Here is a 15,612-nt window from a genome sequence, read left to right as displayed (position 1 = left end):
AAAAGTATGCATTTGTTTTCCAAATTAACAGTAACAACACAATACTGAATTTTAAAACAGGAAACAGGTCCTGCTGACACGGTGAAAAAAGACAGTAGAATGTGGTGAGAATTCAAAAATATGAAAAGAGCTCCAAAGAGCTAATGAGTGTGGACTCTGAAGCCAGTCTACTGTAGTTCAGCCTAAGCTCTGCCATTTACTAACCAAATAATGTTGGGCAAGTTACTTAGTAACTCTGTGCCTCAGTTTCCTGGTAAAATATAAATTGTAACAGTTAACTTCAAAGGGTTGTTGTGAGAAGTAAAGGAGGTAAAGGCATATAAAATGGGAAGAACAGTGTCCTGGCACAGAGTATTCTCTCAATGGAGGTTAGCTATTATTATTATAAATGAGATGAAATAGAAAACCTTAGTTATACAGAAAATAAATTTGAGGTTGTATAATATAGAAGCAAACAAACTTATGCACTTAATTTGGAGAGCAACAACAACAGCAGAACATAAGAAATTTTCCTTGTGGTAATTTCCCAACATGAAGAAAACTTCAATTATGATCAGTATATGCTGTTTAAGATGGCACAAATGTGGAAAGACTTTCTTGAAATTGTTTTTGTAATTGAAGAGGTACTTTCCAAAAATCTTGGAACACATGATTTTTTTTAATAATTTTTGATCAGTATACACTGTTTAAGAAGACACAAATGGGGACTTCATTTTTCTTAATTCAAGAGGTACTTTCCAAAAATCTCGGAACACTTATTTTTTTTTTTGAGACAGAGTCTCGCTTTGTCGCCAGATGCCAGGCTGGAGTGCAGTGGTGGGATCTTGGCTCACTGCAACCTCCACCTCCTGGGTTCCAGAGATTCTCCTGCCTCAGCCTCCCAAGTAGCTAGGACTACAGGTGTGTGCCACCATGCCCACCTAAGTTTTGTATTTTTTAGTAGAGACGGGGTTTCATCATGTTGGCCAGGATGGTCTCGATCTCTTGACCTCGTGATCCACCCACCTTGGCCTCCCAAAGTGCTGGGATTACAGGTGTGAGGCACCACGCCCAGGACACTTGATTATTTTTAACAATTCATTCCTAAGAATTAAAAGTTTCTATTTTTGTTAAAATGTGGGCATCCACACTGTAATAACTTTATAATCAAACTACACAGTCTCAAATTATTGAGAATGTCCTAAGAAGTCAATAAGCAGTTATTTGTCTTAAAATTCTGGTGAACTTTTTCTCTTGGGCCTCAGACCTCAAACTGGCACCTCAACTTTAATGACTGTCTAAAATCCTATTATCTGCCCTTGGTATTATAATTTCTCCTTGCCTTAATGGTGTATTTTAATTTTTAACTCCACCACGTGGAGATCCTCCTGGCTCTGTCTCCCAAAGTGCTACAATTACAGGCTAATTGTAGCGCTTTGGGAGACTCTTGAGTCCAGCAGTTCAAGATCAGCCTGGGCATGGTGGCTCATGCCTGTAATCCCAACACTTTGGGAGGCCAAGGTGGGAGGATGGCTTGAGTCCACTAGTTCAAGACCAGCCTGGGCAGCATAGTGAGACTTATTCTCTACAGATGATTTTTTGAAAATTAGCTGGGCATGGTGGCACACGTCTGTGGTTCCAGTTACTTGGGAGACTGAGGTGGATGAATCAGTTGAGCCCTAGCAGTCAAGGCTACAATGAGCTGTGATCATGCCACTGCACACCAGTCTGGACTACAGAGTGAAACTCCATCTAAAAAAAAAAAAAAAGGTTATTTATAACTCTCTTGGTCCTGATTGTTATTTATTTTTCCATTTTATGTCTCACACACACACACAACTATTTATGCAATTAGGTGAGCTTTCAAAATGAAATTCCTAAAAACTAGAATAACAGTTTTAATGAAGAATACACTTAACATTTTATTAAACATGAAATAACATTCTGCCTTAGGTAAGTACAATTGCAAAATTTAACCTGTCACATTAAACAACAGACTTTTCTTACCATTTCTGTGTGTAAGCATTTCTCTCATTTCCTCATGGTCACATGGATGAGTAAAATCAAACACACTGTGTCCAGTGAGTTCAAACTGTAAACACATTTTTAAAAATTAGGATTGTATCATAAAATCATAAACACATACAGAAAGGCTCCTAATATGTGTGCATTTTACCTGAGTTAATCCCATGTATTTGTTCACATTATCAGAAATGTAAATCATGTCACCATCATCTGTGAGAACCATAACAAAACCATCCAAGGCTTTCAAATAAAAGCAATTCATTTGTGCTTTCATTTCATCTTCAATATCCAAATCACCTAAAAACGGCACAAGAAAAGGAAAATTAAAAAGTTATACTTAAGTGATATAATATTTAGATGTTTTTATAGTTTTCTCACAGATACTTTAACATATACAGCCATTTAAACAGAGAACAGTCAAGGCCAGAAGCTAGAAAGACTATAATTAGATATGCCAGCTGCTTTTCATGATTATTTAAAGTAATGTAGCAAGGTAAACCATCGAAGTAGAGGAGTCATGTTTTTTAAAGGAAGAAAGAAAGGTAGATGGAACAGGAGAAAAAGGAAAAATTAAAAAAAAAAAAAAAAAACAGTATCTTTAAAATTCCTAAAGCTTTAAAAGCAGGTAATAAAAAGGATGTTATAATAGAAAAGAATTCAGAGTATGTTTAAAAGAATAAAGCAAAAAAAAAAATACAATGCAAAAAGAATGATTATTTCAAAGAATAACTTAACTGATGAGAAAAAAATGAAGTTTGATAAAAATGGCAAGAATTATAGAAAAAATTTTCAAAGTTTACAAATCACAACATAATGAGGTATACAAAATTAAAACATTGTGACCACCTTCTAAAAATAATTTCTATTTACTTCTAATTTCTAATTTTCAGGCCTATTTACGCCCTTGTAAAATAACTCACCAGCATCCAGAAGTTTCCTCACACGCAAATAGCTGATGGTAAGTCTCATAACAGAAGCCTTATCAAGATGTGAGCTCACATTATGTGGAAGTGGCAACTGATGAGCAAGCTCATAAAAAACTTCAGATTCTTTACTTCGCCGAGATCTGGCTGCATCTCGAGACTTTTCTTTTCGACGTTCAGAACTTATCCTACTTAACAACAACAACAAAACAAAACAAAACATGAGACAGAAAAAGTTTGCCTTAGCTTGAATAAAACTTTACATTTCTGCTCATCACAGAAGGATTAGAAGATGCCATTTAATTAAGTTACATTGAGTTTTGTCTGCTAGATGAATGTACTTTTATAAAGGACAACTATATAAATTTTGGATTACTGCATACAGTAAGGAACTCTCACAGGAAGTCCCAAACCAAGCTTTAAACATTTCAGAAGCAGGTGTTTCTCCCCAGCATGTGTAATTGGAGAGAATGCTTTTATTTAAGGCAAAAACTTGAAAGTAGCCTGTATATCTAAGGCTGTACTACATAGTCATTCAAAAGTAGTCTCAACACAGAGAAACCATGATTAAGGCTAAAGAAACTACCTAAAGTTGTACATAATAACTTGAAAATAGGAGTTATTGGCAGGTAGAACAGTAATAGCTACAAACTGATTTCTACTTAAGTTTCTTTAGATTCCAATACTTTCTCACCCTTCACCTTACCACATGAACAACACTGACAGTAAGCTATAGGAAATGATATTAGCAGCTACAAGCCAGTGCAGGTTGCCTCCTCCCTTAGTAGCCTCTTATCTATTACTAGCACAATAGGTGCCAAATAAATGCAGGAATATGGAAGAAAGAAAAGCTATGGCACACACAATACCCAGAATTTAAAGGGATAGGTTAGCAAAAATAAAGGTGTCAATGCAATGACATATTTTCAGGGAACTCATCCAAAAAGAAAGATTTTCATTGGCACACCAAGCAAAGCCCTCTTCCTTTGCTTAACTGCCTAGTGACATCTAAGAGCTTCTTGAATACCCAGTTTATTAAAGGCTACCATGTGCCAACATTATCCTGTACTAGGTGTCTAGTTCTCTCAGGACATCCTGTATACAGGTTAAATATTGTCCCTATTTTACAAATGAAGGAACTGGCATTCAATAGGTTAAAAGTACCCATTATGTAGCAAATAGGATTTGAACTCAGGTGTTGTTTTACTCCAAAGTCTTTGCTCTTCCACACTCTTTCTCTTCTTAATAGAGAATGCTGCTTCTACTTCAAACACACATGATCCCCTATGCCCCTCAACTCAATCCTGTTAAATCGGTTCTTGGCCAAATGTTAAAAACAACTGTTGATTTAGTGAGCATTAAGCAGTATAGTAAATAAGGACTTTTAGCCAGCATTATTTCACTTAATCCTCCTTACATCCCATGAATGAAGTATGTAATTGTCTCCACCTCAAATCTCTCATTTCAAATGATCTGCAAAGCTGAAAGATCCAACCACAGGAGCAGCATTCTGAAGAACAGGCACAGTTCTCAGCATATGGAACTGTTATAACTCTTGTTATAATATAACACAAGTTGTATTGTGACAATAGCGATACGTGTTTTAGCACTTATCAAGTTTGTGTGCGTGTAGGACTTTTATACTTTAATAAGGAATGTAAGCATGTTATTGTAGTAACAACTTTGATACAAAAATTTCAACTCAAGCATCTAGATCAATTTAATTTGGGTACCTTGAAATTTAAGGTGAGATATTAAAAACTATTATCTTCATCTGGTTAGATAGATGGTGACACCATTATCACTTATAACTAGTTATATGAATCTATATGAACTATAACTAGTTACATGAACTAGGATTTTCTCAGTGCTATACTATAAAAAAAATGAGTCGCCGAGGCAACATGAAAATGCAAATGCCAGCAGTCTGTAATTTCATTTTTCATTTCACTGCATTGTTCTCTGTAAATGTTTTCAATCTGAATTTTAAAATGTATGACTTGATCTGTATAAGCAGAAGAGTAAAACAAAAAAAAAATACAATATATGACAATAATACTCCAGTATATAATGGAGTTCCATGCACTATTCTCAGGATGAGGAGGTGTCTAGCAGGTCCCTATTGGCCTTAACAGAAACTCTTTCCCTCACTTCCTCCCCTACCTGCTTAAAGTGATAGGTGAAAGGCAGTGATAACCATGGGAAATAGGTTTATATCTGGTTCAAATAAAGCCTCCAAAATAGAATGATAATCAGTCATCTCATGTTTAACCTGAATATTAGTTCAAATGCCACAATCAGTCCAGGCATTCGTCATTGCCTAGGCTGGTCTTGAACGCCTAGGCTCAAGCAATCCTCCTGCCTCCTCACAAAAGTCTCAAATTACAGGCTTGAGCCATTGTGCCTGGCCAAGGTGTTCAGAATTTTATTAAAAACTTAATATATATGTTCTGAACCACTCAACCGATGTAAACTACCAATAAATGACTACCCAAATGAAACACTTGATTAAAAATTGAAAAGCTTATAATAGCTGCTATGTGCTTTTAAAGGGTATCTGATCAAGCTAACTGTGGTAATGGAATGTCTCCAGGCCCTCTGAAATACATGTATTGTCCAGAACTTTGAAGATAGCAGTGACTGTCCAAGGAGTGACAATAAGCATCTAAGACAAATCCATTAGAAATGTAAGGTTAGAAAAAGCATCTAAGGTACAGTATATTTAAAATCTAGTGCAGACTGAAAATAAGAACATGAGACTGAATTCTGGAAGAAAACCGTCCTTCAAGGGAACAACTAATATAGACTTGAAAATCCTGTATTAGATGAAGGTGATAAAAATCAGTATGTCCTTTATCACACAGTGAGTCTAAACATAAACCAATCAGTGGATCTATAAATATTTAATGGAGAAATTTGGATAATATCCTTCATATGTTGACTACTGGAGGTCTTATAACATTTCTAAGTAACCTTAAAGCTTACTTAAAGCTAAAGCTTCCGAAATTCTTACGAGTTTCAGCATCTGAACTGCCCAGCTTCTTGTCTAGTAGTCACAAGAAGGCTAATTTTATCAGTCTTATACCACAGAATTACCGTATTGACCAAGAATTATTTCTGTTAGACCAGGGGGTCTAGGTCCCACAGATATGAACCCTCTACTATTTGTTTTACTGCTTACATTGCACAACAAAATATGTGTAGATCAGAAGGAAATAAGTACATTTTCCACAAGTAAATAAGGTCACTATATTTCTCTAAATGTTATAAATTGCATCTATTTTAAGTACAGATCAAGTCAAGTTCTGCTACTGCATAAGGTACTATTTCAGCTAACAGTACATTCAAAAGTTTGTTCACCCATATCAATGACTGTTCTAGAACTAATGTTGGAGTATACTACTATCAAAATAGCTGAATCTTTGTGGTACTATAGTTTTTACATGCTTATTATTTAATATACAGTATTAAACACAAAAATAATTATATCCTGAAATTATTTTGTATAGGAAATATATTTAGAAAAATAATTTTGAGCCAGTCTTATTAAGCTTCTTGTGTACAAAGTTCATGAATAAGCAATAGTTGTTTTATAGAGAATGTCTATTATTCTTCAGATTAAGAACAAAATATTTGGTGCTTTGTAGGTTAGTAAAAATTAAAAAAAAAAAAAGACAAAATAATTGCGGTGATTTAAACTCATCTTTCCATGTTGCACAAAAAGCCTGTTAGCATTCCTAATTGTAAAGGTATGGGACTTCAAGAACTGAAGTTAAGCTGTAACTATTCAAAATGTTACCAGATTATTAGATTTATTTCTAATAAAGTAAATGTACCTCAATTCTATTATTTGGTGAAATAACTCTTTCTGACCTTGAAGAAACAAGGGGGTTTTTGTTGTTTTTGCACTTGTGTCAGTATTTCTGCAGGACTGATGTTCTGAAGTGAAATTCCATGATATAAAAAAATGTGCTACTGAAAATTTTTTTAAAATAGGTAATAGCTTTCCAAACGGTTCTGTGCTCATTTTTGTCTCTGCCAGTTCATGAATGTGTATATCAATTACCCCATGTACTCTGCAATATTATATATTATGCATCTTTTTAAGCTTCTTAATTTCTGGTCAGCTGATAGATGAGAATTATATCTCATCATTTTAACTGCCTTGTACTTCTCAGGCCCAAGAAAAATGCAAAAAAAAAAAAAAATTGTTCATGTTCATTTTTCAGTTGGCATTTCTGACTACAGTTTTGTTTTGATTTTATTTTAGAGGGAGTCTTGCTGTTACCCAGGCTGGAGTACAGTGGCATGATCATTAGCTCACTGCAACCTCGAAATCGTGGGCTCAAGTAATCCTCTCCCTCCCTACCTTAGCCTCCCAAGTAGCTACAGGCACACGCTACCATGCCCAGCTAATTCTGTTAATTTTTTTTAGAGATGGAATCTATGTTGCCTAGACTGATCTTGAACTTCTGAGCTAAAGCAATCCTCCTGCCTTGGCCTCCCAAAGTGCTAGGATTATAGGTGTGAGCCACCCAACGTGGCCTTTGCCAGTATTTTTAAATCCAAATACCTATGCATGGTGCTTACTATGTATACAGTGGTATTCTAAACATGTTTCACCTATTATTTAATCTTTATTATCATCACCATGTTACACATAAGGACCCTGGCTAAATAGCTTACTGAAAGTTACTCCGTTAATAAATCGTAGAACCTGTATTCCATTCAAGCAGTCTGGTGTCCATGTGATTAACATTAGGCTATGCTGTCTCTCAAAAACTCACCCTAATTACCAAGGGAAGTATTCTTAAGTCTAGGCTATTATAAAGTTTGAAATTTGCCTAGTTCACATACCAGAGATATAAAGAGGGAATTACAGGGGTTGGCTTCAGAATTTAGGATTTGACCTAAGCTATTCAGAGGGACTCAGGACCAGGCTCTTTCTTGGAGTTTGCTTATAAATCCAAAATCTCGGCTGGGTGTGGTGGCTCATGCCTGTAATCCCAGCACTTTGGGAGGCCAAGGTGGGCAGATCACTTGAGGTCAGGAGTTTGAGACCAGCCTGGCCAACATGGTGAAACCTCATCTCTAAAAAAATAAAAATTGGTGGGTTGGTGGGCTAGTAGGATGGCAGATGAGGAAGAGGACCCTACCTTTGAGGAAGAAAATGAAGAAATTGGAGGAGGTGCAGAAGGTGGACAGGGTAAAAGAAAGAGACTTTTTTCTAAATAATTTCGATGTATGATGTATGGCTTTGGGGATGACCAGAATCCTTATACTGAGTCAGTGGATATTCTTGAAGATCTTGTCATATACAGTTGATCACTGAAGTGACTCACAAGGCAATGTTCACTGGAAGACAAGGTCGAGTACAAGTTGAAGATACTGTCTTCTTGATTCAACAGGACCCAAGGAAGTTTGCCAGGGTTAAAGGCTTGCTTACTATGAATGAAGAATTGAAACAAGCGAGAAAAGCATTTGATGAAGCAAACTATGGATCTTGAAACTTTTTGTAGTTTCTGAAAATTACCATCTGGGGATATCATATATAATAACTGTATATCTTCTAAAGTAAGGTTCTGATATCTAGCCATGTAAATGAAAGATGGAGAAACACAAAGTTTTCATCCTTTATTTATTTATTTTTAATTTTTAGAGACTGGGTTTCACCATGTTGGCCAGGCTGGTCTCGAACTCCTGACCTCAGGTGATCCACCCACCTCAGCCTCCCACAGTGCTGGGATTACAGGCGTGAGCCACTGAGCCCCCAGCCTCAGCCTTTATTTTTATGCCTTTGATTTCTGAGTGATATTGGTGCGTTTAATTACCTGCCTTTCTATTACCATACTTGAATTACTTACTGGGTTTTAATGACCACTCATAAGTCAAAGTACCTTGCAAACCATGCAGTTCCTTCTGACTTTTGACTATCTAAAGGATAAAGCAGTATTTATGTGTTAGGTATGTTTATGCCCTTATAAGCTATACTGTAGCTGTTTAATATGTGAAATCTACATAGCATTTTTGACTTGACAGCTCAGACATGTACTTTATGTATTTGGAAGTTTTTAGACAACAACTAGTTTACTGTCTAGTTTATTATTAAACATTATTAAAGGTAATTATTATTAAAGATAATGAACTGGGCTGGCCACTGTGGCTCACGCCTGTAATCCCAGTACTTTGGGAGGCCGAGGCAGGTGGATCACTTGAAGCCAGGAGTTCTAGACCAGCCTGACCAATATAGCAAAACTCTGCCTCTACTAAAAATTCAAAAATTAGCCAGACATGGTGGCACGCACTGGTAATCCCAGCCACTTGGGAGGCTGAGGCAGAATTGCTTGAACCCAGGAGGTGGAGATTGCAGCAAGCTGAGATGGCATCACTGGACTTCAGCCTGGGCAATAGAGCGTGAATGACTCTGTCTCAAAAAATAAATACAGATAATTAACTGGTTTACATTTCTTTTAAAAAGATAGAGAAAATACAGTTTTTTGTAAGAATGTTTATCTCTCTTAAAAGATAATTTGTTTTAATTTTCTTCAGGTAACAAGTTATTATTTTTATTTAAGAAACTAAGTTTCCGTAAATAATGCTGTGTTGGGAGGCTTTTTGAGTTAAAATCTTTTCTGACTTATAATATCCTGTTAAGTTTTAGGAGAACTCGTTTTCCCAGATCAGAGTCAAGCTTCTAAAAATAAATGCTTTCCGCAGCAGGAATGGCACTGCTTAAAAAGCTGATGGCAGGATAAGCATTTGGGTTACTGTTTTATTAACATATTTGTAAGTACCTGTTCATTGTGGAAATGTGTCCTTTGTGGCTAAACCATATGTGGCTATGGAAACCATGTTTGTAGTTCTGGATATACTGGTTTTGTGTGTATTTAGTCTACTGTATTAAATTATTGCCCTTAGCTTAAAGTAAGGATTACAATCGCATTTAAGTAGATCATTGAATGTTATTGTTTATGAAACTTACTTTTGTGTGCCACTTATAAACATGATCTATAAATCAGTGCTTGGGAAAGTTTACTTTCTTAACCTACTGATACAAGAATAAAATATGAACAATTAAACAGGTTGATGCTTGAAAAATAAATAAAAATTTAATAAATTAAAAATAAAAATAAATCCAAAGTCCTAACTGAAAGGCACCTACCAACGGTGATAGATGCTCTCTGCTCTACGTCCAGCAGCTCTTCAAAGCAAGGTATCCCCTTCTGGTAATGCCAATTATTAATGGGAGAGAATCAAAAGATAGTAATTCAATCTATCCTATACACTCCCCGTAGACTTTATTTGTACAGAGCAACTCTTTCAATATCTAAGTTCAACATTTTGGTATTTTACTTGCTCGACATTTGTTTGGCAGTCACAGCAACTTCCTTGTTGTTTGTACTCATTTTTAAAGTTCTTCTAACTTGTATTAGGCCAAATTAATGAAGAAAGGCTGAAGTTTTTTAAATATTAAAAACATTTTAGATCTATACCTAAAGCTAATGCACATAATACAATGATGCAGTCTCAGGTGAGGTGACTTTCTGAGACTGACTGGTTTTTAAGTGGGAAGGGTTTTTTTCCTCCAAAATTTTGTATGATGATGGCATAAACACTGGAAGGTAACCCTCAAGGTCTAATCCTCAAGGTTTTAAATTTCATCATTTTTCACAGGAAAACAAAAGGAAGATTCACCAAGTTCTGGGTTTGTATTTTGCAGCACATTTGAAGGAATTTTAGGAACTGAAATCCCACTAAACAAATAAACAAAAAGTAGAACAAATCAGTACTTAGTTAACAACATCTCACATTTCTGTAAGAGAATTCAGTTACTGTTCTTTTTCCTTAAATGGCTCTGAGCATTGTTTTGCTGTTTGCATAAAAATGTTTGCTAACCTGAGTATTTTCACATACTTGGGAAGCTTAGATTTTTGAAGCTTCTAGCAAACATTCAATTTGTGTCAGCCTGACATTAAGATATACTCCTTATACACAGCTCTACTCTATATTTTACAATGTGCTCAGTTAATTTACATTGATTCTATTTTTATAAATCTAAATAATCTCTTTATTGTTTTGGAAAAAAACTCTCCAACAGTTTTTTTCGCCTTCTGTTCCCATACCACAGCAATCAACAATACACAAGATAACTTCTGTAACCAAATGAGGGGAAGAGGCATTCTCTCCACCACCAAGTGAGCAATCAATTCTGCAGTGGACACCAGTTGGCTGTCCTTCAATTTTAACACTATCTACCTGGAGACAGTGTCAGATGGAGGGCTCAGTCCCCAAGACTGCCCCTCTCCCCCAACATAAGTTCCAAGTCTAGGCCTCAGAAACTTCTGACCGATAGATTTCAAGTTGGGATTCTCACAAACCCATCTTTGCTGAAGCAGCTGACAGGACTCAGGGATAAGTGTTTACCAGTTTATTACAGAGGATATTACTAAGGATACAGATGAAGAGATGTGTAGGGTGAGGTATGGAAGGATACATCTATCAAGTACCATGCAGTATCCTAGGTACTAGAAATATAGTTAGAAGCAGAACAGCCCTTGAAGTTAAATAGCCTCCACTCCTTAGTCTACTGAAATAGTCACCTAATGCTGTATTCCCAAATGCTTGTCCAGCTGCATCATGAAGGACATTCAACATTTCAAATTCCTAAGCCCCAGTAGGAATTTGAATCTGTAAATTCTGATTCAGTAGATTTAAGTCAGGATTCCAAAATGGGAGTTTTTAAAAACCCCCAAGATGCATATGATACATAGGTTTGGGAACTACTAGCCGATCATTATTGCTAACCACTGTTACTCTGCTTTAATTCCCTTCTGGAACCACCACCATAAAGATCCTTCCAAAGTAAAGAAATCTGGTATTATGTTCTGATTAAAATTCCATTAAATGTACACAGGACAAGATCTAATTATTTTAAAAGGAAGCCCTCCCTTACCTAGTTTCCTGCCCATCTCTCTGTCCTTATCATTTCCCACATTCTTCAGCCACACTGTAGTTACTCAAAAACACCATACTACTTCCTTTCTGGTTAAATTATTCTACTCCTTCTGTCTGGGGGTACCCTTCCCAATATGTGCCTTGGTAAATTTATGAGAGAAACTTTTAAAGATTTAACTCAAACATCATTTTGTTTCTGGGTTGTTGTTTTTTTCTGTCTTCCAAAACTGGCCCTCTCTGGTAGAACTGATCACTCTAGTTATTTGGCCATACTAATCTTCCTCTACAACCCTTAAAGATTATTGGGGGCAGGAAACTGTCACACATTCATCTTTGTCTTCTCAGAAAGGATGTGCATATGTTTGACTCTGGCGTTAGTATTTCGCCAAAATCTGCTATGACTTTGATTTTAGGCAAAGGAAAAGTTGACTGCCTTTTCAACATTCTTTTGGGAATCTCTGACTTGTTCTTTATTAGTGCTCCTATTATTATGTCAATTATAATAATTAAGAAGCATATCAATGCTAGTACTATAAACCAGACATACTATTTGAATTTACTACAATTATCTCGATATGCATTTTCAAATATAAGCAAGCATACTAGATATGTTTCAGTGAAAACTTTATATTCTTCATCTGTTTCTCTGTACTCCTGGTCTTTTCCTGTAACAGCAACTAGAATAACTTTAACAAGAAATCAAGTCATACCACTCCTCTCTGCTTAAAATGGTGTTTGCCTCATTCAGAGTAAAAGCCAAAGTGCTTCCAATAGTCCATTGGGCCACCACAATGGCTTCATTACCTCTTTAATCTCATCTTGTACCACTTTGCCCCCTTTGCTCACTCTGTTCTAGGCATGCTAGTCTCCTTACTGTTCTTAAAACATTTCAAACACACTGCCTTCTAGGGCCTTTGCACTAGTTGTCCCCCTTGCCTGGACTACTGCTACCCTAAATACCTATAAGGCTTGCTTTTCTACCCTTTTCAAGTCTTTTTCCCAGTCTCACCTTCACTGAGTTGAGATTCCCTGATTACTACCTCCATCTTGGTCCTCTTGACCTGCTCTATTTTTATGAAAACCTAAGTATGTATCTTACTTGCTTATTTTATTTTATTACCCCACCAATCCAAACCTACACTGGAAAGTAAGTTCCAGAAAGGCAGGGACTTTTGTCTATTTTGTTCAATGATGCATCCCAAGCACCTATAACATTAAGTTTCTGACACATAAGGAGTATTCAATTATGTGCTAGCTGAATGTATGAATTAGTAAGTTGAGATTCGATCACTCAGTTGAAGTATAAATGTATATTTCTGCAAAAATAAATGCTACAGTAACTGATTATGACAGTTAATTTTGTGTACAAAAACAACAATTTATTCATCTAGCCAAGTTCCTGGCACAGAAAAGCAGCTTAGTAACTGTTAATAAATGAATCATGGAATAAATGTGAACATAGGCAAACATAGGCATTAGCCATAAGGTAAATATCAGAGCCAGCAGTGTCATTTTCCTGAAGGAAAAAAAAAAAAAAAACCTAGCTACTAATTAAAACAATCATCCACCAGTATAATAATGAACCATAAACCAAGGCATCACCATAAACCAAGGCAAATAAGTGATCGTGCCAGGAAAGAGATTTAGAGGTGTAAGGAAGAGCTGAGAAACTAGAATACCAATTTGCTGAAAAGAGGTTCAATGTTTAAGATTAGTTCCCTTATTTTTTTAATCTATACTTGTAACTGTTACCGTTTTGCCCTAAGCTAATGTGGTCAGGAAAATGTATGAGTTGTAGTTAATGTTCTTAACCAAAGAAATTATTAGCCAGGTATAGTGGTGCACTCCTGTAGTCCCAGCTACTCAGAAGGCTGAGGCAGGAGGATTGAGCCCAGGAGTTCAAGGCTGCAGTGAGCTGTGACTGCACCACTGCACTCCAGACAAACCAAGACCCTGTCTCAAAAAAAAAAAAAAAAAAAAAAGAAAAGAAAAAGAAAGGAACATTTAAATATCTTTATGTCTTCCAAAATCATTTACTAACTTTGGTTTCCATAGTCTTTTTTAAGAAAGTGCTGTCATGAAGTTTTCATTAAGTTGATACCTAATCCTACTGGCAATTGTTGCAAAACCAGAATACTTAAAACTTTACATTTAATTTTAAAAAACACTATCTCTACTTAATGGAAAAAATAGCAAAAACTGGACATTTCAAATTAAATATAAATTACATTTTCAAGACAATCTATTATTTTATCTGGGCAAATGTCTTTTTAATTCTAATCAATAAACTTTAAAAATGATAAACCTTTAGGATATCCATATGCTAGAGAATGTTATTGATTTATTCAACCAATATTTCTTGATCACCTTTTATGAGCCTAACACTATTCCTAGAATAGGACATGGTGCAATAAACAAAACAAACCAAGCCCCTACCTCCATGGAGGTTATGTTATGGAACAAATATATTTTTACACTGCTTACTGTTATCTAGCAGTGTTTACCAGGGTCAATACCTAACTGACAAAACAGTAGTCACAGAAATTGTCTTTCCATTAAACCAGTACCATAAAATTTCAGGATAAAAGCAAAGTCTACAAAAATTAATCTTTGTTTATACTAGATGCTATAATATAGTATTATATGAAAAGAGCAGGCTATACAAAAAATTGGGTATGAATCCACTCCTATGTGTAATGTATATGTATAAATATAAACATATTTAGCTATACATAAATAACTCATAGATGCAGAGATAAACAGTGTTAGCAAAGTTTAAAAATATTAACTAGTTTCAAGATGTCAGGGTCACAAATTTTTTGTAATTTAACAAAAATTCACTACAAACTGACTGCATTTGTCAAAAAACTCTGAAAGTAGTAATATAATTTGAACCATATTTATTTCTAGTAAAGGTAAGTATATCCCACTGTATATCCTAAAGTACAGACTGAATAGGCAGTGTAATTCAGTATCTTCAGTTTCTCATGCTAACCTAATTTTCTTTTCTTTTTTTTTTTTTTGAGACGGAGTTTCGCTCTTCTTACCCAGGCTAAAGTGCAATGGCGCCATCTCGGTTCAACGCAACCTCCGCCTCCTGGGTTCAGGCAATTCTCCTGCCTCAGCCTCCTGAGTAGCTGGGATTACAGGCACGCACCACCATGCCCAGCTAATTTTTTGTATTTTTAGTAGAGACGGGGTTTCACCATATTGACCAGGATGGTCTTGATCTCTTGACCTCATGTTCCACCCGTCTCGGCCTCCCAAAGTGCTGGGATTACAGGCATGAGCCACCACGCCCAGCCCGCTAACCTAATTTTCAAATCTTGAAAATTCTGTATTTTATAATTAATCTGAAATTCAAAAAAAAAAAAACACAGATGAAATGGTTTGTTTCTGAAGAAAAACATTCAGAATGCATACACTTATTTTTCAAAGCAACTAAATTTCTTGTTTTCAATCATTATTTGAATGGCACAGCAACATCTCTCTTAAATATCCATAATTAAAGATGGATTATTCACCTTCCGAAAACCTCACCAAAATGCTTATTTTAGATGTGATTTTCTAATGCTGCAGTGCAAAATACAGGGGGAAAAGTATCACTGTTTTAAATTGGAGGGGTCATTCTGAAAATGAAATCGATATGACATCTGAAATAGCAGTAATGTGTAAATTTTTCATTTACATGTTAATTAAATTTATTAAGTAGCTAATACTTTTTCATATG

The 15,612-nt window shown here is 35.7% G+C and overlaps 1 protein-coding gene, 1 long non-coding RNA gene and 1 pseudogene across 7 annotated transcripts in view; 2 read left to right on the top strand and 1 right to left on the bottom strand.

Annotated features, from left to right (window-relative positions):
• The window catches only part of LOC144577423 (uncharacterized), a 33,634-nt gene extending 26,861 nt beyond the window's left edge, over positions 1–6,773 (top strand). The window contains exon 2 of the long non-coding RNA XR_013521249.1: positions 2,895–6,773. This is a non-coding gene — a long non-coding RNA (uncharacterized LOC144577423). The remainder of the gene's footprint in view (positions 1–2,894) is intronic.
• The window catches only part of HIF1A (hypoxia inducible factor 1 subunit alpha), a 56,563-nt gene that overhangs the window by 24,062 nt on the left and 16,889 nt on the right, over positions 1–15,612 (bottom strand). For 2 of the 6 annotated variants that reach the window (XM_078335068.1, XM_078335070.1), the window contains exons 2-5: positions 8,084–8,282; positions 2,925–3,115; positions 2,156–2,301; positions 1,987–2,071 (exon numbers count right to left, since the gene is read on the bottom strand). In XM_078335068.1, coding sequence (XP_078191194.1) covers positions 1,987–2,071; positions 2,156–2,301; positions 2,925–2,973 — 280 coding nt within the window. In that variant the 5' untranslated portion in view covers positions 2,974–3,115; positions 8,084–8,282. Of the gene's footprint in view, positions 1–1,986; positions 2,072–2,155; positions 2,302–2,924; positions 3,119–8,083; positions 8,283–15,612 lie in introns of all 6 variants that reach the window. The other 4 variants (XM_035260662.3, XM_035260665.3, XM_035260663.3 and 1 more) reach the window with 2 other exon arrangements.
• LOC144577421 (transcription initiation factor TFIID subunit 13 pseudogene) lies at positions 8,039–8,555 on the top strand (annotated as a pseudogene).

This window comes from Callithrix jacchus, chromosome 8 (genome assembly GCF_049354715.1).
Source record: "Callithrix jacchus isolate 240 chromosome 8, calJac240_pri, whole genome shotgun sequence".
Taxonomy (NCBI): Eukaryota; Metazoa; Chordata; class Mammalia; order Primates; family Cebidae; genus Callithrix; species Callithrix jacchus.
This window is presented reverse-complemented; position numbering and strand designations above follow the sequence as displayed.